We start from the raw sequence: 25122 nt of genomic DNA on the forward strand, positions 1-25122 counted from the left end.
GAACAAACTCCCTGCTGCTCTCTCTTCTCCTTAGAGAAGTCAAATCTGTCAACTCCTTTTATAGAAAATATTTATTGGTCCAGTAACAGCAGTAAAGAAGAGACTGTGGCCCCAGCTGACATGATGCCAAAAGGCCCCCTGCCTGGCTGACAGCCCCTACCTGGATTGTGGGAGTTTGAGCGTCTGTTGGAGCAAAAAGGGAGGTGTAGCCGGGGGATCAGAGGTGGAGAGTTGTAGGTCCCCCTCCTCACGACAGGCACAAGGACCCAGGAAATGTTTGGGGGTGGGGGCTTCCGTGCTGCCCTCAAGTCACGAAGATAGGGCAGGAGCCCTATTCCCATGCCCTCTGCAAAAGCCCCTGCAGGGTAACTTGGCTGAGAGTCTTCAGCAGATGAGGGAAGGTGGCTGGGGGGGAGGGGCAGAGACAATGCAATGGGGGTGGGGGGTGGAGAAAATGTTTCCAATCAGAGGCAGGGAGGCAGCCAGGCGGGCTCCTGCCTTCCAAGGACAAGAGGGATCTGGCACCGTTTTGGGACCTTTTGGCCACCCACCCCTTACCGCATGGCCCTGACCAGAAGGAGAAGAGCCTCCCCTCTCCTGAGCCCTGACCACCTTCCCAGCTCCTCCAGAGACGGCAGGCCGAGGGGTGTGTGGCGGCCAAAGGGTCCTTTCACCTCCTTTCTCCGGTCCCACCTGGACAAGTAATAAATATTCCCCACCCGCCCCAGCTCAGGCTCGGCTGCGGGGGTTGTGGAGGCAGTGAGGGGGCTGCCCTGCGGGCATGGTGCCAAGGGGGCAGAGGCAACGGTAGGAGCCCTCCATGTTGAGGCAGCGGCCGCCGAAGCACAGCCTCTCCACCTCCCTGCATTCGTCAATATCTGCGGAGAGGAGAGAGGTCACGTCAGGCCGCCCTTTGGCCAGGAGAGCAGGGCTCAGCCTGCCAGCTGGGGTCAAGGAGAGGGGGCCCTCACCACGGCAGGCCATGTGGGTCGGGTCAAGGCGGTAGCCCTCATTGCAGGAGCAGGTGAACCCATCGGCAACCTGGACACACCGGCCGTTCTCACAGCCACTCAGGATCCCGCACTCCTCGGCCGGGAGCCCTCCGGCGCCTCCAAAACGGCCTGCTGGCAAGACCAAAATGCAAGCAAGCTTCGCTTTTGCACTGGCACGGCCTGAGATCCCCCCTCCTTCCCCCTTCTTAAAGCTTCCCCTCCCAGAGGCCCCTTTCCCTTCCAACCTACGAGTGGTAGCTCCCCCTCCCCCTTTGTCACCCACTCACGGTAGTCTTCGCTGGCACGACTGGGCCGTTCAGAATAGGAGTGCCCACGGCCATGGGACGGGTAGTGCCAGTCTGAGTCAGGGGGGCTGCGAAGCTGGTATCCATCCCGTGAGTCCTCAGCTGGGGTCTCCAGCGGCACATCGCTATAGGGCGCGTCGTCCAGGCCAGCTGCCTCGTAGGGGGATGGTCCATAGAGTGACTCGTGAGGGAGAGCGTCATAGCTGGGAAGTAGAGGGCCAGGCCGAGCCAGAGGGGCGTAGACATCAGGGCCGTAAGGCAGAAACTCTCCTCCGCCATATTCAAAGGGTGCTCCCAGGCTGCCCGGCCGCCCCAACCCATAACTGGGGCGCTGGAGCACATTGCACAGGGCCTCAAAGTCATCTGGGGGAAGCAAAGGGACGGGGGGGTGGGGTGTTAGGACCAAGAGAGCCTAAATGCAGGGGCAGATGGTCTCCAGGGGGCCCCAGGAGGACGTAGGCAGGCTGCTGAGCAAAGGCAGCCATCCTCTCCAGAGGAAAGTGCCCCACCAGCTTCCCCACAGCCACTCCTTGCTTCTAAGAGTCAAAAAGCTAGAAAAAAGGGCAGGAGAGCCCCGGTGGTGGGGGGAGGTGGGGGCTCAGGAAGAAAGCAACCTCTCCCCTCCCCCCGGGCTGGCAGAGCTGCATCCAGAGCACACTATATGGGGCCTGAGGGGACACCAGGGAACCTCACTGCATGGCGCAACTACTTTCTGGCCTCCAGCTCCAGCTTACCATGCAGATGAGCGCATAAAAGTTTAATAAACGAATGAAAAGAGGTGCCTGGGAAAAGGAAAGGCGGCTGCAGTCCTTCCTTCTTAGCGCCTGGTGCTCCTTTCCCCTTCCCTGTTCATGAGCCTGCGAGGGGGGCCCACTGGGCCCGCCCCTCTGCTCCATCCTCTGCTGCTGGGGGGCGGGGGGGAAGGAGGGCACCTACCCAAGTCCCGGGCTGGGCACAGAGCGCAGTTCATGCTCCAGGCCTCCCCGTAGAGGCAGCAGCACTCCGTGTAAGTCACCCGGCGGTCCAGGCGGGGTCGACGGCACACCAGGTCTGGGCCCACCTCCTGCCAGCAGACAGCCAGGTCCTCCTCTGGGGGGGGGGGTGGAGCAGGGATGGCCAGGATGACCCCCAAGTACCAAGGCTTGCATTGCAATCCATCTCCCAATGCCCCCCCCCCCGCAAGGCTGGCCCAGAAGGGGGGAGAATACAAACCCAGGCCGTGGCTCTCATTGGTCACGCAGCGGCGCTGGGAGGGGTCCAGCACCAGGGGAGCAGCGCAAGAGCAGTAATAGGAGCCGATGGTGTTGATGCAATGCCCCCCCACGCAGGGCTCGGTTTCTTCATCCAGACATTCGTCATTATCTGGGACAAGAAGGGCATTGGTCGGCCTCAGGCCGCAAGCAGCTCAGAAGTGGAGGGGCAGGGGGGGGCAGTGCTCACCAATGCACTCCAGGTGTTGCATCTCGTAATAGTAGCCATTGGGGCAGTAGCAAGAGTAGCCAGGGATCTTATTCAGACAAACCCCGCCCTTGCACACCTGGGAGCCGAAGAGGGCACACTCGTCCACATCTGTGTAGGAACAGAGAGTTGGGCATAAAGGTAAAAAGTGAAGACCCCTAAGCCACTCTCTTCCATGTGGGCCCTCAGCCCCATTTAAACTGACCACATCCAGGCACCCCCCCACACACACACATAAGTTCACACCTGTAACTGCTGGGACGTTTCTGACGAGGACAGCTGCGTAGCCACTGCCGTGAGGACACAGAGCCTGGAATTCCGCTGCAGAGAAACAGGCGTCTGTCAGCAGTTGCCCTAAGGGCCCACGCCCCCCCTCCCGGCCTCAGTCTATCGCAGGGGGGGCTCCGCCACGGGAAAAAGGATTCACTGGATGCGATGCTGTTGCTGGAGTTCCTGTCCAAGAGCCTTCAGAGGAGAGGGAAGATGGCCGAGGCCAAGGACGCCCACCCAGGGAACCTGCCTCTGTCTGTCATTCTCAAGGCCACCTGCAGGCCTCTTGGGGCCCCAAATGCAAGGCCAGCCCCCGCTTCCCTTTCCATTGGGAGCAGAGCTCTTCCCCTCCCCATTTCCTATTGGATTCCTAGGAGTCAGGAACAAAGCTGGGTGAGGGTCCCTTGCATGGCTACCCTCAGGCAAGCGAGCCTGAAGCTCATTCCAGGAAATTAACTTGACCCTAACCATTCCCATGACAACAGGGGATCTTTTCACCCGAAGGATGAGAGCTGCCAATGCCACCTAAGAGCCTATAAACTGTAACTATTGACAGCTAAAATGATATGCCTTTTCTTGTCTTTTGCTGTATTTTTTTCACTTAAAAACATTTTATATGCATTTTCTTTGACAAAGCATGTACTTTTATGTGTGTGTTTTCCCCATTTCTCTGTCACTATTTAAAAGCTGCAAAATAATAAGCTTTTAATAGGGAGGGGAGATTCTGTTCCTAGAGCTGTTCCAATCCACATTCCTTCACGTGCTCCCCCCCCAACCCCCACCCTCTTCCAGGAAGCCCCGTTGACCCTCCCAGCCTTACCTGTCCCCAAGGAGGGGCAGGCCTGGATGTGGCAGTCGAGGCCCCACCCGTGGCCGAGGCTGCAGCAGCACTCCTGGCGGGTGGCATTCCTGGCCAGGACGTTTTCACACGCTTGGGCGGCGTTTGGGTCATAGTAGCACTCCCGTCGCAGGCCGTCAGTGCTCTCCGACTGCGCAGCCCCTGGGTGCCTGAGGAGGGCTGAGGGACGAGCTGCAGGATGGAGAAGGTGGATGGGACACACACACCCCAGGTTTAGTCAGAGAGTTCCCCCCCAAGTCTCCCCGCCGCTGGAGGGCCCTGGGTGGTCTGAAATGCAGCTGGGAATCCGTCTGGCAACATCTGTCCTGCAGTCGCTCTGTTAGGGGGTCCCACCCACCTTTAAAGCCCTGCAGGCACTCAGGTATGTACACAACCCCCACCCCACCCTGCCTGGCCTGGGCTGATCCATTTTGATCTGAGGTGGGGGGCAGGAGGTGTCTTCCCAGCAATAAGGGATGGGTTCCCAAAATAAGGGGTGTCCTCATCCCCACCTTCCCCTATCATTCCACAGAGTGTTTGGGGCCTGGCTCACCTTGGTTAGTTAGTTGCCTGATGGTTTTCAATTGTGTTATTCTGTGACATTGAAAACCACCCCAAATCCTTCAGAAATGGGTTCAGAGCGGTTTCCCTCCAAGGGCCACCTACTGGGAAGGCTGCCCCTCTGCCCCCTCCTCCCCCCAGAGCCTGGGATGCTGGGCCAGTTGCAAGTGTTCTATGCTGACCCAGCTCTGGGGGGCTTCCCTCTTCAGCCGGGGCCTATGGAGCTGACCTCCCTTTTGTCCCACAGCCCCCCCCCCCAGCTCTCACCAGCACTGGGCAAAGCAAGGCAGCGGCCAGTCATGGGGTCAAACTCTTCCCCAGTATGGGGGCAGATGCACAGGAAAGACCCTTCCACGTTCTCACACGGTGCTGTTCCACACACACCCTGCAGTGTCTCACACTCATTCACATCTGTGAGGAAGGGATGGATGGAAAGAAGGTACCACTGGGATCCAGGCCTCCCCCCACTCCCTCCTCCCTCCGGTCTATCCCAGGACCTCCAGCCCCTCCCCTGCTGCCTTCCCTCCCACATACCTAAGCAATGCTGCCCATCCCTGGCACTTTCATAGCCCTGGTCACAGATACATTGGAAAGAGCCAAGCAAGTTGTGGCAGATGGCATGGGCACCACATGTGGAACTGTCCTGGCACTCGTCCACATCTGCAAGGGTCACGTATACCCATTCAGAAGAGCTGTGGTCCTTTGGTGGCTCACTAAGTTGCAGAGGCACCACTGTGAGGCTCCTCCTACCCACGGCCCGAACCCCACAGATGTCCTCACCCATGCAGTCCCCAGCAGCAGTGGCTTGGTAGCCCATCTGGCAGGTGGCCACACAGTGATAGGAGCCCAGTGTGTTCACACATCGCTTCTCTCCACACGCCCCGGGCGCCTGGCATTCATTGATATCTGGAGGGGGAGCCGCCGGTTGGCACACATGCAAGGCTAACGAGCAGGGAGCTGAATCCTCCCAGGCAGGAGGAAGGTCTTCTCAGAGAAGGCTCCCATGCTGATGCTGGGCAACAGATGCCCAGAACCAGCCCAGGATGGGGAAGAAGACACGGAAAGCTCACCAGCAGCTGTCCTGGCGGAACTCACCAACACAGTCTCCTGCACCACTGGCTCGGTAGCCGGCCTGGCAAGCCACAACACAGCGGTAGGAGCCAGCTGAGTTTTCACAGCGCTGCCTTCCACAGAGGGCTGCCCCATACTCCTGGCATTCATCGATGTCTGTGGGATGTCAGAAGAGAGCAAGGCTCAGTAGGAGCTCCGGGTCCTTGGGGAAGGGCTCAGAATACAGGGATCAGACCCCGCCGTAAGCATCCAAGGGGCTAACCACTCTGGTGGAACATCCCAGGATGAGTCTCCAGGGTCTCCAGGGCCCCTGCAAGGGAGCAAATGTGTGAGATGACACTCTGCAGGGGCCCTGGCAGCAGGCCCTCCTGGGAGAGGTACCAGCACTGTGGAGGGGGGGAGAAATTCTTGGTTTGTGGGGCCCACTAGAGCTGTTGAGTGAGGGAAGGCCATATCTGGTGGACTTGGAGCTTGTGCTTACGGTGGCTGTGACAGCAACCAGAGACTCCAGGGTATCTCATCTCAGAGCTTCAAGCAAAGTTCTGACTTTCGCCTCTTCTCAACCCTGGCAGGCTGAAAGCAACAGTGCCCCCACACACACCATCCCACCCACGCCGAGACCAACTGCTGAGAGGCTGCAGCTGAAAATGCCACTCACCCTCACAGGAGGCTTTGCTGGGCGTGCTGCGGGTGCCAGGGGGGCAATAACAATCAAACGAGCCTTCAGTGTTGGCACACTGCCCTCCACCACAGACTGTAGCGCTGAGGCATTCATCAATGTCTGTGCAAAGGCCAAAGGAGAGGTCAGCAGGTCATGAACCCTGCAGCGGTTCTGGATCTCGCCCCCTCCCTCGGCATTCACTCAGCACCCCCCAGATGAGACTGCAGGGCCCTTACCCTCACAGGAGGCCCTGTCGGGGGCCGCAGTGAAGCCCTGGGCGCACAGACAGCTGTAGGAGCCCTCGGTGTTGAGGCACTCACCCCGTGAGAAGCAGAAGTCACCCTCCAGGCACTCGTTGACATCTAGCAGTGGGGAAAGATGAGTGGGCACCGTTCTTGCCAGGGTTTCCAGTCTATGCCTGGAGGGACCCAGAGCTTGGAAAGAAGCCCAGCCTGGGTCTACAGGAAGGCAGCAGCCCCCGACTGAGCTCAGCCCTGGCTGGCATGTTCCTCTAATGTGTGGCACTCACCCACACAGGAAGTGCCCCCTGTGCCCTCCATCCGGTACCCTCGGGCACACTGGCAGCGGAAGGAGCCCTCCATGTTGAGGCAGTGCCCCTGAGGGCCGCAAGGCAATCCTGCTGCTGCACACTCATCAATATCTGTGGAAGGAGTCTGACCATCAGTGGTGCCCTTGCCATGCCCCCACACCTCCCCCCTGCCCTGACCTGCCCCCTCCACTTGCACACCCAGGCATTGGTCCTCTGTCAGGCTGGCCCGGAACCCGGCAGGGCAGAGGCAGCGGTATCCACCGGGCACATTCTCACAGCGACCGGAGCCACAGGGGGGAGGGCTTTGCAGGCATTCATCAAAATCTGTGGGGCACAAAGCAAGAGATGGCATCACTCCGGAGCCATGCCCGCCATGCTATAGATGCCTCTGTGCCAAGCCTGCCCAAGTGGGTCACCCGGGAGGTTTGTGTGGACAGGCTGCTGCCATCCCCCAAAGCACAGACCGGACAAGAGGCCAACCCACGGGGGCAGCTTCTCCCAGGCCCCCTGACCTGCACACAGAGTCCCCAAAGGGTTCGCCTGGTAACCAATGGGGCAGCTGCATCGATATCCACCTGGCACATTCTCACAGCGGCCAGGCTGGCAGAGGGAGGGGCGCTCTTGGCACTCATCTGCATCTGGAAAATCACAGGGCAACTTTGTTTCCCAGGCACCTCCCTGCCTGCTCTCGGCCCCCCCAGCAGAAAAGGAGACTCTGGCCAAGGGGGCCCAACTGTTTGTGGGAAGTGAGACCCACACTTAGAGGGGCTTTAAACCCCATCAGCAAAGGAGATGTGATCTGGGGGGGGGGCGCTGCTCTCACCCTGACACTGGCTGTACCAGAGGCAAGAGTCAGAGTGTTTGAAAATGGGGGAGGGGGGGCTTGGGAGTACCCATTTACATGTGCAGCCAGAGAAAAAGAGAAGGGCAGACATAACGGCAAACCACCCCCAGGTTTCTCTGAATGAGAGCCACGATTTGATGCCCCCAACCTCTGCCTACTAGTAGAAAGGTGGGGAAGGAGCTGGTGCTGCTGGCCAGCCAACCTCCTGCCTCAAGGCCCCACCCCCATTATCTCATTCAGCCCCAGAGGGGTTGGGCTGGTAGCCACTGGGACAGCAGCGGAAGGAGACCAGGGCAATGGGCCGGGGCATGTCAGCACATTCATCAACATCTGGAAGGGAAACCGGAGAATGGGAGAGACGGGTGCATGATGGGAAGGGTGATTCCCCTGAAGGCTAAAGCCTCTGGAAACCCTACCCTGGCACTCCACTCCAGAGGGGTCAGCGTGAAAGCCCGTGTGGCACCTGCAGCTGAAACTACCCGGGGAGTTCAGGCAATGCCCATTGGCACAGGGGCGCGGACTGCTGCGGCATTCATCCACATCTGCAGAGCGGGGAGAAGACGGGAGTACGACTGACAGGAAGGTTGGAAGGCAAGAATGGCCTAGTGGAGCCAGAGGTGGGTTGCTCCCGGTTCAGCCTGGATCGGGCTGAACCAGGAGCACCTTCATCTGCTCCTCTGAGGGGGGGGGGATATTTATGCTGCAAGCCGGGCTCAGCCCAGAATCTACCAGCTTCGCAAAACCTAGCTTGCCTCTGAGCTTCTGCATGACCATCAGAGGCGCCGTCTTTCCAGAGGCCTTGTTGAGGAGGTGAAGGCCTGCATGCCATCCCAAAGGTCACCCCCCCACTGAGTTTGGGGGGCATCCTTCTCGAACTCACCAACACAGTGGGTGCCTTGAGGGCTCAACCAGTAGCCACGGTCACACACGCAAGTGTAGCCCCCCCGGCGGGGAATGCAACGTCCTGGCCCACACACCTGGGGGTGTCGCTCGCACACCCCTCGCTCAGCCTCTGGGGAAGCATGCCACGGGAGCCTGGTCATTTCTTCACTCTGGCCTTTTCCTTCCCCTCCCTCCAGCCCCTTTCCACCTGGCATAGCCCCACCTTCTGTGCTTGGTGCAGCTGGCCCAGATCCAGGGGACCGAGTGGGCAGGGGCCAAGGAAAGCGCTCCAGCCGCGTAGTGGGAGGGGCGCTCCAGAGAGCTGCAAAGCAGAAAGAGGAGGCATAAGGAAGAGAGGAGGGGGCTACCTTGGAGGCACACACTGGTCAAGGTGAGCCCCCTCCCAAAGACATACCTACAAAAGACGGTGCTGCTGTTGTCCGAGGCACCTGGGGGGGAGGCCCCTGCCTCCCATGCTGGCGGGTCACCGGCACCCTGGGGGGATCCTGGCCAAGGAAGCGAGTGTCAAAGCGGAGGTCCGAGGCAGAGTAGTGATAGCCGGGCCCAGCTGGGCAGATGTCCTTGAACCCCTCTGGCAGGACAGCAACAGCGGCAAGTCAAGGAGAGGGCAAAGTGCCCACCCCACCCCCACCCCACCCCCACCCCACCCCCTTGCCTTCACTCCTGCCCCGCTGATGGACTCCTGCTCTAGTGGCAGAGCTCTCGGGGCCTCACCTGAGCCGAAGGGCGGGCAGTGCTGGCAGCCCCAGCCCCAGGCCTTGCCCACCCGGCTGCAGCAGCAGATCTGCTTGGTGATGTTCCGCAGGGTGGGCAGGGAGCAGCGGCCGTCCCGCAACACACGGAAGCAGGGGGCTTTCACCTCGGAGATCACGTGGTGGGCTGGGGAAGAAGAGGAGGGCTTAACACTTTGGCTAATCCAGGGGGTGCCCCCTCCAACCTGGGGCAAGTCTGAGCATGGCTGGATCCAGTGGGGAGAGGGGCTGCTTGCTGTGAGGCCTTAAAATCCTTCAGCCACTCCCCAATATAAAATTTTGCTATATCTTAGATAAATTTGCATTTGGCTCTGATCAGTTGGTTGCATAATTTGTCCAATTTTGAATAAGAACCTGAAGATGTACTTCTTAATATCTGGGCACAATTTCTGACCGATTATACATTTGGCACAGTCCTCACACCAAAAGTCAATGGCCTGCAAGTGGAAAAGATGGCCTTCTCAGCCGTCGGATGTCACATCCCTCTCTTGCACACTTTTGTGTGAATTCTTCAAACCAATCAAATGTTAAACAAGATTTTACTTCCACTCTGTCACCCTTGACACTATTGGGTTTCCTCCATGTTTCCTTGGGTGGCCAGGAGAGGGCAGCATTGGCCCACCCAGAACTCCCTGCCTTGGGAGCGCAAAGAGAAAAGAGCCCCCACTTCTCCCCCTGCTTTTCCAGCCACGGGCAGGTTCTCTTCCCGGGCTCAAGCCAGCTGTCCTTCGAGGCCCCCCTAGACGTCCCCACCCTGCCTTCCCTGGGGCCGGACTCACAGATGCAGCTGCTGCGGGAGGAATCAAGGATGTAGCCCTCATGGCAAACACAGGCAAAGCTGCCACGGGTGTTGGTACATTCCCCATTGTGGCAGACGTTGCCCTCCTGGCATTCATCCACGTCTGGCAAGAGGGAGAGGCGGTCAGAAGGGCATGGGGGTCAACTGGGGGGATTGCCCCCCACCTGCAGGCCCAGCCTCTCCGCGAGGCTCCCTGCATCCCTCGCAGCCCAGCAACCCTTCCCGGTCGGCCCCGCCTACTCACCCACGCCTACTCACCCACGCAAGAGTTATTCAGCCGCAGGAACCCTCTGGGGCAGCCCCCCGCATTCCTCCCAACTGGCCCAGAGGCCCCTGTGGGGAAACAGCATCAGAGGATGAAGGACCAGCCCGCCTCCTTTCCTGGACCGCCGCCGCCCGCCCCCACAGAAGGGGCTTGGGGTTGGGGTGGAAAAGGAACGCGGGGCTTCCCAAGCAGGGAGACAAGCAGCAGGCCCAGCCGAGAGGCGCCTGTGTTGAGAGTGGGGGAGAGGTGAGGGTCTGTGGAAAGAATTGGGTCAGGTGAAGCCCCGGGCAGCAGCAACCCCCGGCTTTCAGCTCTCTTACCCACGTCCCCATCGGCACAAGGCAGGCAGCCATGGACACCCCAGGCGACACCGGAGCCACGGCAACAGATCTCTCGCGTGCGCAGCCCAGGCAGGGGGGCGCTGCACTGAAAGGGCGAGGCAGCGGCCAGTTAGACAATGCCCCGGACCAGCCCAACCCCCCCCCCCCCGCTAACTCTTCCTGCCCCTGGCAAGCGAAGCGAAGGCAGGGGAAAGTTCAGCGAGCAGGGCTGGTATAGCCCAAAAGGCCCCCCGCCCCCTTTGAGATGGAGGCTGCGAAACAGGCCCCCGAGTAGCGTTCTCGCTTCTTCCCGGGCGATTTTCAGCCTCTCCAGGAGGAATCCGTCGCGCAAAGTTGCACTCTTGCCTGCGCACGTGGTTCTGCGTGGGGTGTGAAAAGAGATCTGCGTGCGCTGGAGTTAGGCGGAGAATTCAGCAGAGAGAACCTGAAATTGGGGGGAGGGGCACCTGGGGGACCCTTCCTTACCTGCCCCCGCCCGGCCGCCGTTCCCGCCTTCCTCGCTGGAAGCGTCTCTCAGTTACCGGCCTCCCCCTGTGGCCGCCCAAGGAAAGGAACCCTGCGCTTAGCCAGGGAATACGCAGACATCTGAGCGAGGATCGAGGCGGGCTTGTCCCGGCCAGGCGCCCGGTCGCCGCCATTCCGGAAAGAGCCGAAAACCCTCGCACGGCCTCGGGAGTCTACCGTCGCCTCCGCGCGCCCCCGCCGCAGTTCAGGCCCCCTTTCCCTACCGGTTTCGGGGGGAGCGGCGGGGGGATTGGAGGCGCCGACTCGGCGCCCGAGCAGGATTTGTTCGACGGCAGTCCCAGCCTACCTCTTCGCCGCGCAGCTGCTGGAAGCAGTAGCCGAAGCCGGAGCTTTCGCCGTAGCCACCCTCGGGGTCCCGGCGGCTGCTCTGGGCCAAGATGCCGGCGGGGGCTCGGCGGGAGGGCGAGAAGGCGTTGGGTTCGCTGGGTAGGGAGTCCGCGCTGACTCGCTCCACCTGGTGGATGGTGACCGAGGCCTCCGGCGGGTGCTCCACATGGACGTTCACCAGCGACGCCAAACCTAGCGGGAGGAGACGGCGGTGGGGCCCGAACCCGAATGCTACCCAGAAGGGGCTCAGGCCTGGCCACCAGCTGCCCCCCTCCTGCTGCCCCCAGTATGCCCGGTGCCCTGAGAGCTCCTCCTTTGCCCAGGGAGTGGAGCCAGTGACAGGATTCTTATGACTTACTGGATTTATATGGCTGCCCATCTGATCTCATCTAAAAGACTCTTGAACTATTGATGCGAAATGATGATGTATGTATGGATTCAATATTTAGAATATTTTGTTTAAAATTAAGGAATAATAATTACAGTTGAAAAATTGACATATAACAATAATGTACTTATGTTTATCTAATGAACAATTTGATATATAATTGTAAGTGGTGACCGTGGAAAGGACGCACAAAGTCTTGTAACCAAACGACACACTATGTGAAATGGAAGAAGGTTGTATGTGTCTTATATTTTTGTTTGTTTTTGTTTGTTTAAAATAAATAAAAATAAAAATAAAAGACCCCAGTCAGGTAAAACAATCTAATAAAAATAACTGAAAAACTGTCCATGAGAGGGAAATCAGCATCGGTAGCCAAAGGCCTCCTATCTCAGCTCAACGCAACCTTTGGAAAAGGTCCCCTCCTTTGCTGGAGCCCCAGGCAGAGGCCGTGGCTTCAGAGCCTCCCTAAAGGCCAGGAGGGGGGGGCAGACAGCCTAAGGTCCAGGGTGGGGAGGGGATGGTGCTCTGCAGGGTGGGGGCCGCTGCGGAAAGGGCTCTTTGTAGATGGGACCCTGACACGCCAGTCCTAAGGGGAGAGGTGGGGGTGGGTGACCCTGTTTCTTCTCCTAGAGCCTTCTAGCCCTTCAACCGAGGGCTCCAGCTCTTAACTGCCTTCCTCCACGCAGTCATGGGCAGGGGATAGCCCTGCCTTGGTGTCCTCACCTGGAAGATTTGCATGCAAGCAAACTTTCACAGCCATTTCTCCCTCTTTGTGGTTCCTTCGCACCTGCTCCCCACCCCCCACCCCGGCTTCCTTACCATCTCGCTCGTAGCGGTGGTTGGTGATTGGAAGGGTATGCACGGACTGCTGCCGTCTGTTCTCCAGCTTCCCCTCAGTTCTCGGATGAGCAGGGCCTTGGCCTTGGCTGAGGTAAGGAAAGGCCGGGATGTGGCAGAACTTGCCTGTCCAGTGGGGGGGGCAGAGGCATTTGTCCTTCCTGAGACAGACTCCCCCGTTTTGGCAGATGAGGGGACACAGGACTGCAGGACAGAGAGAAGATGGGAGGCAGAAGCTCAGCTGACCCAAGCTCAGCTCACGGGCTTCTCCGTGGACACGCAGGCCGGGAGCACGATAACCAAACACCAGGCGTCCTGCCTCTGTTTTTAGCCCCACCCTGGTCAATGAAGCACCTTCCCTGTCTGGCCCTGCTACACCCTCGACTGGACCTTTTCTTCCCAAGGAGAATGAGCCCAGGAGAAGGCAGGGGAGGAAGACGGAAGCAGAGTTCACAAAGGCCACAAAGAAGAGCTACTCCAAAGCCCCTGAAGGCAGGACAAGAAGCAACGGATGGAAACTAATCAAGGAGAGAAACAACCTGGAACTAAGGAGGAATTTCCTCACAATGAGGACAATTAGCCAGTGGAACAGCTTGCCACCAGAGGTTGTGGGTGCTCCACCACTGGAGGTTTTCAGGAAGGAATTGGCCAGCCATTTTTCTGGAATTGAATAGAGTTTCCTGCTTGAGCAGGGGATTGGATTAGAAGACCCCCCAAGGTCCCTTCCAATTCTCTTATTCTGTTTATCTGTTATTCCGTTGCTCCAGCCAGGAGAGAAAGATAATGTGAGAAGGGGGAGGACGCAGCTTTTCCCCATCCCATCCTTTGGCTGCCCTGGCCCTGAACAGCAGCGTCCTAAGCCTGTCTGCTCTGGAAAGGCATTGGTCCCCCAGACTAACAGATGGGTGAGCAACTCTTCTCAGTACTGAAATGTTTCTGTCCCTTTGATTTGAGACATTTGCATGGCTCTCCAGCAGGCGCTTAGCCCAGAGACCAGGCCCTGATGGCAAGGCTGAGGGATGGACAGAGGCCTCTGGGCATTTCTCGTCTGCCCCACGTGATCCACAGGGGAAAGAAGCAGCAGGAGGTTACAGATCCTTTCCTCTGGGGCTACCTGGGCAGGGAAGTGAGCCCCTCCCTTCCTTTCCAGGGAAAGAATTCTGGTTGGAGGAGGGGCAGGGGGCTCCAGGCCAACCGGAACAGCAGGCTGAGGGGCCAGGAAGGGACGACCCTCGAGCAACAGAGCAGCTGCACGGCCCAGATCCCTCAATCACTTTGGAGCTGCTTCCTCTTCGCAAGTGGGGGTGGGGGAGCTAAAGGCTGCCTCCCCATGTGTTCAAGCAGTGAAGAGTACGTGACCCTGGGCCATTGGCCAAGCACCTCCCTGCTGTGCTCCCACCCACCCCGGGCCTGGGTAGCATCAAGTGGAACAAACTGCACAACAACTGGAAGGGAGGAGACCGAAAACAGCCCTTCCCAACGCCCCCACACAGGATCTCAAGCGAGAGGCCATTGCCGGGGAGAACTGATGCTCGCTGGGGGCAAGAGAAGTGGTAGGCTGGACGAGGACTGGAGGCCCAGAGGCCTTTCTTGCTCTAACACAGCCACCGCCTTGCTCCTTCTCCATAACTTTGGCCGGACTGAAGCCAAGGCAGACTGGCACCCAGCCGAAGGCAGCTGTCCCATCTTTTGGTGGCATGATGCCAGCCTCCTGTTTATGCTTTCATTTCCCAGCACCGAGCCCTAAAGAGGCTCCAGGAGGACTTTGGTCTGGGGTTGAGCAGTTGAGGAAAGAGCTCCTGGAAGAATGGGGACAGAAACCAGGGGAGGTAAAACAGGCAGCCCAACAAACAGTTCTGTGCCTCTGCCCCAGATTTCCTCTCCCCCAGTGACCCCTATAGTTTTGGGAAACCCTTCATTGCCCACCTGGGAGGATGGGAAGGCCAGCCCAGCCTGCAGGCAGCAACCTGCTTCCGGTTTGTGAGTCTGACCTGCCCCTGCCCTGTCTCCTCCCATTGCCCAGGGGCAAGGCTCCCAGCCCCCTCCTGCCTCTGCCAGGCAAGGTCACGCCCAAGAGCCTGCCTGGGGCAGCAGCCCAGAGGACTCCTATCCAGAGACAACCCTGCAGTCGGGACAGCACCCGGGAGAGGTAGGGGCCCCAGAAGGAAGAAACCGGGGTGGGCTGACCGAAGGGACGAGGGCCAGCCAGCTGCTGATCCCTGGGCAGAACCTTGCATGGGAAACGGGGGGGGGGGGGCAGAGTGAATCAGGGACCTGCCAAGCAGCGGCTGAGTCTGAAACTAAGGTAAGACACCCCCAGAGGGCACCTGATTTGCACCAGGCAGCAAAAGGGAAGAGGTGCTTGAAAACGGAATGGGGTCAGGGCACTCTATTTCCCCCTGCCCGGGGTCTGGGATGTATGCTGGCCCCCCTCTCCCCATTGACTAGTGTGGACAGGTCTCTTCCCAGGGGCCCAGCATCTCAACCCAGAAGCCAATGAATGGGACCGTCTGCTCCCCTGCCCCCTTCAGTACTTACAGACTCGGAATCCAGAAGCCCCTTCCACTGCCCTGGTGGTCTCCCCGCTGAGCAGAGTGGTAGCGTTGCCCTGCTGGCATCGGTTAATGCAGCGCCCATTGCTGCAGTGCATGTGGCAGATCGTGGGAGTGAAGAGGACCTTGACCTGCTGACCCTCCCCAGGCAGGGGGGAGAAGCCAACCAGCAGCATCAGCATGGCCAGCAGGAGGTGGTGGACGAAGCCCATGGCCCCAAGCTGAGCAGGGAGCCACAGCTCCAGACAGGCTGCAGGCAGGGAGGGCTATGCGCCCACCATGGAGAGCACACAGACTCACCCGCTAATTGGAAGCAGCAAGCTTGGGGTGGGTGGGCTGCAAGCCAACAACAATGTTTACAAGGGAGCACGGCCGCCAGGAACACGGTTAACTCTTAGCTGCTCTCCACAAGCCTGGAGGAGTGAGCGTCCTACCCTTCCCCCCCCAGCGCAGAACGGTCCCCCTCCTCCCCAGCAGACAGAGCCAAGGTGCCAGCAGACAAGCCGACTCTGCTGAAGTCCCTCCAGCTGTTCCCCTCTGCAAACAGCTGCAGCAAATGCATCAGGAGATGTGCTCTCCCGTGCAAGCCACCCACTCTCCTCCACTGCGCTCGTGGGGCCCTCGCACTGCCTTGTGCTGCTCCCAATTACTGTGTCTCCACACCCCCCCACACACACACACGTCGCCATCAGGGCAACCCCCCCCCCCCAGCAGCTGCTTCCTGCCCAGTCTGACTGGAGCTCTCCTGGCTCCTCCGGAGAGGCTGCCCTGCCCGCCCCATATTTCCCTCCCCTCCCTTCCCCTCCTGTCTGAAGGGCGAAGCCCCCCTGTCCCTCCGTCCCATTTGTGCCCTGGGGGTCACTGATAACAGGCGGTCAACTCAGCCTGGAAATGCAAGATCTGAAACTAGTTTCTAAGTGGAAAGCCCCCCCCCTTCCCGTTTCGTTTCACCAGCTGTTGACACTCAGGGCTGCTTTGTGTTGGATTTCTGACATGCAGTCTTCCTCCTCCAATAGCTGTTCCCAGAAGAAAGACCCCCCCACACTTTGCAAATCTCCCAGCAGGCACTGTTTGGGAACAGGGCAAACATCTGTGCCAGCTGGACATGCACTGGCTGGTCATAATGAGTTTGTTTTGTACTCTAAGCCAATCCGCCATCTCCCCCTCCCACCCCATGGCTGCTTGCTGCCTTCTCAGACATGAAGAGGACTTTGGAATTCTCATTCCAGAAAAATGGGGGACCCCTAATCAGAGGGGAAAAGGAGGAACCTGGAGCAGCAACAGAGCAGACCTGGGATTTATGGAAGTTTCAAGGGAGGGCAAAGTAAATGGCTCCCCCCCCAAAAAAAAATTTGAATGTGGAAAACACTCAACGACAGCAAGGAGAGGTGGGGCTTCCTGATGGCCTCCCCAGGGAGGAAGCTGGCCTGTGGGCGGTGGGGGAAGGAGCAGCACCCGCTCTCCTCTTCCTTCCAATGCAGCTTCGCATGACATCATCTGGAAAAACCTAGGCGGAGGGGTGGACTGAACATCTGCCAGACCCAGAGGGGTGGGGACTGAGCTGGACATGGGAACTCTTCTGAAACTTCCAGATGGGGAAGAGGGGTGGCCTCTCTCTACAGAGAGAGAAGCCCTCCCCCGCCAGGTCTCTCTTGCAGAAGGGTCTCTCCTGCTTAGCCCAGACGTGTGGGAGACAAAGTGGGCAAATGGATTGTTTGGGACCCTAAAGGGACCCACTAAAGAGAAGCTCCAAATCCTCCTTGGATGGCCCTTCCTTAAAGGTTGCCCCCGCAACTCCCCAACTCCCCTTCCAAGTCCCCACCTGCCTCCTGAGTCTCTCTCCAGCTGCAAGTGTAGGAGCCTCCCCAGGGATGTAGGCCCTCCATCCACCTGGCCTTCCGGGTGGGTGTCTCCTTGCCAGAGCGATCCAGGGCCCTGTGCTGTGACTGAATGAGAGACCCCGGCCTTTCCCCCTCCTTGGAGGAGAGGACCTGCTTGAGATGCCCCCTTCCAGAGGAGCCCACCCACTGCTTTCAGCCAGTGGCTTCCAGGCAGGCCACCACCCCCTCCCTCAGACTGCTGCCCTTCGTTTCTGCTTAGCCTGTACTTTGCCCCGGGGCACGGCTACTACCTGACCAAGACAGCCCCCTCCCAGCCAGGTCCTGAGGCTTTATCCTCTATCCGGCCTACAGGAAGACCTCTTTTGGAGGCACGGCTGTATGTCATGTGACCAGAACATCTGCTTGCGAGAGAACTCTAGGCAGGACAGCCCATGCCAAGTCTTCTTCCAAAAGGGTTACAACTTCTCAGGATTAGCGGATCTAGCATGGATTCATCTATTCCCACTGGAGAAAAACAAAGCACCGTTTGCACACGCTCCCAGTCTTCCAGGGGAAAAAGCAGACCGCATAACTTACCCTTCTTATAGAAAAACCAAACACCCTTCTGCTTTAACGGTAGGTCTCTGCAACTTGCCCTTCTCCCAGTTCAGCTCTACAACTGATGCCCTCAAGTTACAGCTCAGTGACAAGTGTGCTTCCCAACAACCTTGACAGCTCTGTTTTCCGCCATCTCTCCCCTCCTGACCCCTCCCCTCTGGGATTGTCAGAATGGCTCTTTCCAGGAGGGCCCTTTTCTCTTTGCAGAGCTCCTATGTCAGGGCTGCTGCTCCCACACATGCCAGGGGTTGGAGCCCCTGCGTGGCCATTCTTGCCTGCTGTTTGGATGGGGGAATGCCCAACTCACGAAGGCCAGGCATAGGCTTGCCCAAAGGTTTCCTTCCCATCCGCACTAAACGAAGGCTGCGTGGCACGCTCCGGCCACTCTTCCTGGAGTGGCTGCTTCAGGGGGTCAGATTTGAACAAGGGTGATCCAGAGGGATCTCGAGAGGCAGATCGTCCTATAACTAGAATGTATTCTCCAGATTCCACATCATGCTCTGGGTTCAGAAAGGGGCAGAAGAGAGGCCTTCAGTCACTACATACTGCTCAGCTTATTTATTTATTTATTTATTTATTTATTTATTTATTCACATTTCTAAACCGCCCCCTCTCCCAAAAAGGGACTCGGGGCGGTGTACAGTCCACAATAGCTTGACGATACCATGGAGCATTCTGGAGCAAGCAGCCATCGCTTTCCGAGCATTCTGAAAGACGATGTGGCTGGACGGCAGCCAAGAAGAGTCTAACAAGAAAAATCGTGCCCAAGGAACCCGATGGTTTTTTTTTTTTTTTACTGGCCAGTTGAGTTCACAACAAGATGGCACATCTTCATGTAATCCAAGCATTGCGATGTTTCTCATACGCTTCAAGGCAGAAAACATGGGCCAGATTACCTTCAATCCATCAGGCAAGAGGTGGCTACAGAACTGAGTGAGCAACGGATGCAACAAGTGGACACCAAGGGCCCCAACCTCATTTTAGGCCTAATGCTATTCAACCTATTTATAAATCTCTTGGATGAAGTACTGGAAAGTACAATGATTGAATCTGGGATAAAATATGAAGCAAGCACCTTAAAAGCGATTCCAAGACCTAGGTGGATCTGAATTTCAACAGGACAAATGCAGAAACCCTCATCTGGATAGGAAGAATCAAAGGCTAAATCGAGGGCTAAACCCTAAAAGTACCTAAAAGGATCTGGGTGTCTTGATGGGCCACATGAGCCAACAGTTCCAGAAAAGCTGGAATAAACCAACAAAGAGTGGCGAGCGACTAAGAGTCAGCTTCTCGGCTGCTGAAACTGCTGACCGCCCTGAACGTAAGTGCTGGAGAGAAGTATGTCGATTTGGTGAGAGTTTTATTTTATTTTAATTTTTTTGTTGGAGCGAGAATACCCTAAAACTTGGAGACTTTACTTGAAGATAGAAAGCCTAATAAGAAAATAACCGGCGGATGTAAGAAATAGTTAATTGAAGGTTTCCATTTTTCTTTTCCCTTTTTATTGCCGGAAGCCTGACTGGATTTAAGAAGTGATTTGATTTTGACTTGGATTTTGACTAGCTCATTGTGCTTTTCTTCTTACTTGCTTTGTTGGACCTTTTGGAATTATTGTTACAATTAACAATTGTAATGGACCTAGAATCCTTTCCTTTTTTATTAATCACTTTTTTTTTAAGAGAAAGTTAAAGCAGAGTGTAACTGTGTAACAAGGATTGAGATTGAAACAAGTATCACTGCCACCTAGTGGTTTTGGAATAATGTTTTTTGCATGAATGTTTGGAGAGAAGCTGTACAGGGCTATTAAGTTAGATAAGATAGTGGGAGAAACACAGAAAAACACAGCTGTTTCTTGGAAACTATCAGTAGCTGAGAAAATTTATCTGAAAGAATAAAAAAAATTTTTTTTTTTCCTTTTAAAGGGGGAAGCTTAGAGTGGCCTTGGAAAGTCTTTCACCCTATAAAGACTTTTTTTCTTTGCTCCTTTTTGGTGGCAGTGTTTATCTTACCTTGTTTTGGAAGCTGTGCTTTCACTCTGTCTACTTCTTCTGTTTTGATTTTGACTTTTTTTTTCTTTTTCCCTTTTGTTAGAGTGTTCAAGGATGCTGGACTAAGGGAAATTTCAACAATTTTTTCTCCTTTTTTATTACTCTCTTCTTCCCTTTTTCTTTTCATAACTTTTTGCATTGAAGAGATTAAAGAATCTTTATTTTTTATTTTTCCTTTTTCCCTTCCTGTTTTTCCCCGTTTCCCTTCCCTTTTTTATTGTTGCCTTAATTATTCAGTTATTGCTTTATTTTCTTTTTCTCTTTGTCCCTCCACAGTCAAAACCCAAATACAAAGAGGAAGATGAGCAGAAAAATAGCAACTGTTGGCTCCGCAACAACAACTCCCTCCTCTTCACCTGCAGGAGGGCAGAGATCAATACAGACAATGCTTCAACAGGAGAAGGAAAAGGACAAGGGTGTAACACTAGAGGCAATTATGCAAGGAATACAAAAACTAGAGGCAAGAGGAGAGAGTATTGAGAAGAGATCAGAGAATATCGAAAAAGAGGTTAGAAAATATAGAACAAAAGTAAAACAGAAGAAAACATGAAATTATTCAACAGTGGATGGTGAAATATGAAGATAGACTACAAAAAATTGAAGAAAGGGATGAAGAAAGAGAAAAAATGGAGAATATTGATAGTGGGTTGAATATAGTGGAAAAAGACAACAGCGGAATACTGGAATGGGAAATGGATCGGTCAGATTTTTTTTTAAGATTTCAAAACATAGAAGAAGAAAAAGGTGAGGACGGTGCAAATAATATCAGAATTACTGAAAGATGTGTTAAGAGATAACCCAAGAGATGCTGACAGATGGCATAGATGAGGTGTTTTGAGTCTACACAAGATATGCAGCGAGAAATGGACTCCCGAGGGAAGTCCATGTAAGATTCACTAAGAAAATAATTAAATCACAAATTCTACAGAAAACAAGAGATAGAAAATTGGAATATAAAGGAAAGGAGATTGTAGTGTTGAAACAAATCCCAAGAAGAGTGAGAGAGACGAGAAGAACATATCAATTCTTGACTAAGATTCTATTTAAGAAAGGCGTTAACTACAGATGGCTTATACCAGAAGGTTTAATATTTACATGGCAAGGACAAAGATACAGAATAGACACAACTGATAAGGCAGAAGCATTTTTCAATGAACATTTGAGAGGAAAGGATGAGAAGGATGAGAAGACCAGAAGAGAAGATCCATTGGTAGACTTGCAAGAGGCATGTGCAGTTGAGATCGAGGAACTTGAAGGTGCAGTAGGTGGGATTCAAACAGAGGAGGGGGCTACAGGTGGCGGTGACATCAGAGAACAACGAGAACAGAGATCAACTAGAGCTATAAATCCTAATTATAAAATATAGATATGGAAGAAAAAAATGATCTCAATTAATATAAATGGACTTAACTCTGAAATTAAAAGAAAAATATTTCATAAATTAGAAAAATTAAAATTGGACATCTACCCCCAATGAGAATAGCAAGAATGTCCAAAAATAAATCAGAAAAGTGTTGGAAATGTCATCAGACACTGGGATCATACTACCACGTGGTGGATTTGTACAGAAGCTAAAAGGTATTGGACTAAAATCCACACGTGGTTGGCAAAAATGACACAGAAATGTATAGACTTTAAACCAGAGACTCTTTTATTGGGTATTATACCAGATACATACAATAAATACTTGAAATACTTGATCGTAAATATTTTAACGGCAGCCAAAATTGTATTTACAAAAAATTGGAAAAATGAGAAAATACCAACACAGGAGGAAGTTAGTCGAAAAACAATGGAATGTTCTGAAATGAGTAAATTGACATTTGAATTTAGAGAACAAGAGGATGAACAATTTTTTAAGATTTGGGACTTGTTTCATCGGATATAATTACCACAATCTTGAATTGTAATAATAGAATGTGATAGGAGATATTAAAAAGAAATATTACTTTTATATAGATTTTATAGATTTATAACAATGTAATGGAATGTTGGTATATATATATATGAATTGAATATATAGATTCTATAGATTTATAACAAAGTAATGGAATATTGGTATACATATGAATTGAATATTTAGAATATCTTGTTTAAAATGAAGAAATAATAATTGTAGTTGATTATATGAGATACAATGATAAAGATATATATATTTGATAGATACTTCATGATTTTACAATATAATTGAAAGTAATGATATATAAATAATCATTTTTATATACTGCAAGAAATATTAAAATAAGATAGATGATACCATAAAGATATGTTATTATTTAATAGATTTACAATGATGTAACAGATAGTTAGCATATATATGAATTTAATCTTTAGAATACATGTTTAAAAGGAAGAAATTATAAAAGTAAATTGAATATATGATTTACAATGATAATCAATGTATTAACGTATAGTGGGTTGATTACTGATTTTATATGCAATTGAAAGTGGTGATGCACAAATGTTTGTGACCAAATGACATGCTAAATAGACATGTAATTGATTGTGTGTGTGTGTGTGTGTGTGTGTGTGTGTATGTTTTTGTTTGTTTTAAAACAAAAATAATAATAATTAAAAAAAGAAATTCCAGGATTCCACTGGAAGGCTGTCGATTTTAATTGCCATTTAAGAAAAACTTCCCAGTGTTAAAAGAAATTTTCGGCGTTGAAAGCGACTGCCTCAAGAGAGGGGTTTCTCCTACAAGCTAGCCTGTAAACACCCCCGTTTGAGGAAAATGCTGCTCTGGTCACACCCACCTGTTCTTTTCAACAGAAATAACCTGCATAGGGACCTGAAGGGACCTGCATAGTAAGGTGAATGTCTATGGTTACATTAAGACTTAATCGTTTGAAGCCCAACGTCACCCAGCATTTGTCAGGGTTTGCTTCTGGGGATTCCAGGTGGAAATACTGCTTAAACTCCATCCTGGGGAGCTGCCAGCTGAGTTTCAAGTGCCACGGAGGGTCCATGGGATCCCATTTTCCTGGACAGAAATGGTGGGCAATTTGGGGGTCTCCTAGATTTAAGTTGCCCAGCTCTGCTGTCCTTCAAAAAAGTCCCCAGGCTCGAGCTCCTTCCCAGGCCACAGGCTGGGCTGGCTACGGCCCCTGAGCGATTTGGCCTCCAGGAGTCGGTCGGGTCTACGCTGATTTGTTATTGGTTGCGAGTTATTCGTAATGAAGGAAAGCCTCCCTCGGGGCCAAAGGACGGTGCGATTCCAAGCCATTCTCCGCAAGCCTCCCGGACAAGGCAGAGCTTGGGAATCGAAGACCCCGGATGGTTCCCTCCCCGGCACCGCCAGAGCGCCCAGAGTCCTCTAGCGCCCCTGCCACGCCTCCGAAGGGTCGCCCTTCCCGTACGTGTTCGGCGGCGCCCGGCCTTCCCCCGGGGGCTGCGGAGCTTCTCCCTTCTGCCTCCGCCCTTCAGAAGAGGCTCCGTGCTCAGAGGCCGCCAGGTCAGCGAGACCGAGGCAGACACTGACAATGAAGCGCCACCTGCTGGCGATGGAGAGCAAGAGCCCCAGTGGGGCGCTCGGAGCAGAGGCGGCCTTCATCACTCACTTCCCGTCCGCTTCTCCGACCGATACATGCAAGCAGCCAGAGAAGTGGCGGCGCCTGTGTGCTGGTGGCAGCCAGCCTTTCCCTGATGCCGTCCCCGGATCTGGTGCCCCCTTTGCAAGCCCTTCGGCCTCCCCCGGAGCTTTGCAGCCCCAGTTGCTCCTTCCTTCTGAGGGGGTCACCTGGGCTTTTCCTGGGATGGGGGAGGAATAACCCCCCCCCCCGGGTTTCATTTTCACTCTCTAGGCTTCCCAGAAGAGCCAGGGTGTCTCCCCCAGGCTCTGAGAAGGCAAATGAGGGGAATCTCTCATCCGTGTAGCTGAAAGGAAGTAATGACCTTTGCCGAAAGCCTTTGCTGAATGCATTGCAGCTCCCCTGGCATTGTAACTTCTAACTTCACACCAATTGGCAAGGCCCCCTGCTTTCCTAAGACATGAGCCTGGCCCCGGCCCCTTCTTTGAGGAGACCTGAAGCCCTAGCCTGGCCAGACAGCTGCCTTCCTGCCAAGGCCCTGGAAGAGGAGCAGAGGGCTTCTTTCCAGGGAGGCAGCTGTTAGGGGAAAAGACTTCCCTGCAAAGAGGAGGCTGTCTTTGAGGTGAGATGCTCTTCTAACACTCCAAAATTTTGGCCATCAAGGGCGAGGAGTCAGGTTTTGTCCGTCATGCGCTCTCTGCTGAGCTGCTTTGTGGCAGAGAAATGCCGTTTCCTGTCTTGAAGCAAAGTAGCTTCCCCACTTGTGCAGCCGATGAGCTTTTCCTGTCTCCTGTTGTGACAAGCAGAACTCAGGATTAGGACATAAATGGAGAAAGGCAGCTGGTATGCCGAGTTTTGCTGCACAAGGGCTGCCATTCTGTGGTAGAAAATTTTGTTCCCATCAATGGAGAACAGCAGAACAGGTGACGGCATCGACACACACACACCTCACACACACAAAGGACCCAGTTACAAAGCAGCAGCAAAACATGAGGACTACTGTGCTTGGTGTCCATAAATAAATTTCCTTGTGCTTATTTCAAATTTAGTTGTGTATAAAATTGCACAACTACAACATGTTTGTTAGAAAAGTACAGAATTGGATCAGCAAGAGGCTGTACTGATTACAAAGTTCTACAAGTTGGCCTCAGCTGATCACTGCAAAAGGCAGAGGCAAAATGGGGGGGGGGGGGCTGCTTTGCTCTTTTGGTACTTTCCCCGAAGTCTGCATTGTTTTCCCCCAGCAGGAAAGGTGAAAGCCAAGAAGAGGGGAGACCTCCCACAGGAGGCAAAGGAAGGTTGATTGGTCCTGGCAGTTGTTCTGATCACCCCCCCACCCCCCCCAACACACACACACATCCCTACCTCCTTTCTCCACCATTACTCCCATTTGCCAAGGAGAGGAATCCGGTTAACAAAGAAAACCCCAAACACAGGCCAAGCGGCTAGCCTCCTCCTCTTCTCTGCAAGGGTTTGTGGTCCTCCTGCCCTGGTTGGCGCATCCCAAGCTCTACCTTCTTTCCCCAAAAATAAAACCTCCCAGGATAATAAGCTGTTGTGGCCCAGCAGGAGCCGTTGGAGCTGCCACCAGACTCCGACAGCGAGGGTCCCTATGAGTTGGCTTTGGAGAATGAGGAGGACCCTGGGCAGGGTTCTGACTCTGAGCAGGGATCGGAGAGTCTGGTCGGCCACCAGGAGGCGCCTGAGGCATGGAGCAGTGGTGAGAGCCAAAGGAGGGGGGCTCCTGATGCCATGTCTTGGAGCAGTGGGGAGGAGTCACGGGACAGTGACTCAGACATCAGCAGGGAGTTCTTAGATGCTCGTTACCGCCGTGCCCACAGGCGCAAGGGTGCAGTTACCGGCGGTA

At 54.4% G+C, this 25122-nt stretch overlaps 1 protein-coding gene and 1 long non-coding RNA gene across 12 annotated transcripts; one reads left to right on the forward strand and one right to left on the reverse strand.

Annotated features, from left to right (window-relative positions):
- Nucleotides 1-53: 53 nt before the first annotated feature.
- Nucleotides 54-15680, reverse strand: LTBP4 (latent transforming growth factor beta binding protein 4). 10 transcript variants are annotated; one of them, XM_081962767.1, is made up of 28 exons: nucleotides 15226-15677; nucleotides 12670-12891; nucleotides 11422-11654; nucleotides 10590-10695; nucleotides 10263-10337; nucleotides 9985-10107; nucleotides 9168-9332; nucleotides 8848-9024; nucleotides 8656-8754; nucleotides 8431-8562; nucleotides 7967-8092; nucleotides 7219-7344; nucleotides 6905-7030; nucleotides 6686-6817; nucleotides 6393-6518; nucleotides 6154-6276; nucleotides 5520-5651; nucleotides 5205-5330; nucleotides 4959-5084; nucleotides 4692-4835; nucleotides 3846-4055; nucleotides 3002-3076; nucleotides 2738-2866; nucleotides 2510-2659; nucleotides 2234-2386; nucleotides 1280-1660; nucleotides 972-1124; nucleotides 54-878 (listed from the first exon to the last, which is right to left on the reverse strand). In XM_081962767.1, the coding sequence occupies exons 1-28, from the start codon at nucleotides 15449-15451 to the stop codon at nucleotides 730-732; spliced, it is 4245 nt and encodes a 1414-aa protein (XP_081818893.1). In that variant the 5' UTR covers nucleotides 15452-15677; the 3' UTR covers nucleotides 54-729. The 10 variants fall into 10 exon arrangements, with proteins under 10 accessions (XP_081818893.1, XP_081818894.1, XP_081818890.1 ...); XM_081962768.1 differs by having other exon boundaries at nucleotides 972-1121; nucleotides 15226-15675; XM_081962764.1 differs by having other exon boundaries at nucleotides 2738-3076; nucleotides 6477-6518; nucleotides 15226-15680.
- On the forward strand, nucleotides 14405-22267 carry LOC309397068. 2 transcript variants are annotated; one of them, XR_014176200.1, is made up of 2 exons: nucleotides 14405-14836; nucleotides 20002-22267. It is a non-coding gene; the product is annotated as an uncharacterized lncRNA (long non-coding RNA). The 2 variants fall into 2 exon arrangements; XR_014176201.1 differs by lacking the exon at nucleotides 14405-14836 and adding an exon at nucleotides 14847-14992.
- The last annotated feature ends 2855 nt before the right edge of the window (nucleotides 22268-25122 follow it).

This window comes from Natrix helvetica (assembly GCF_964273705.1).
Source record: "Natrix helvetica genome assembly, chromosome: 9".
Classification (NCBI taxonomy): domain Eukaryota; kingdom Metazoa; phylum Chordata; class Lepidosauria; order Squamata; family Natricidae; genus Natrix; species Natrix helvetica.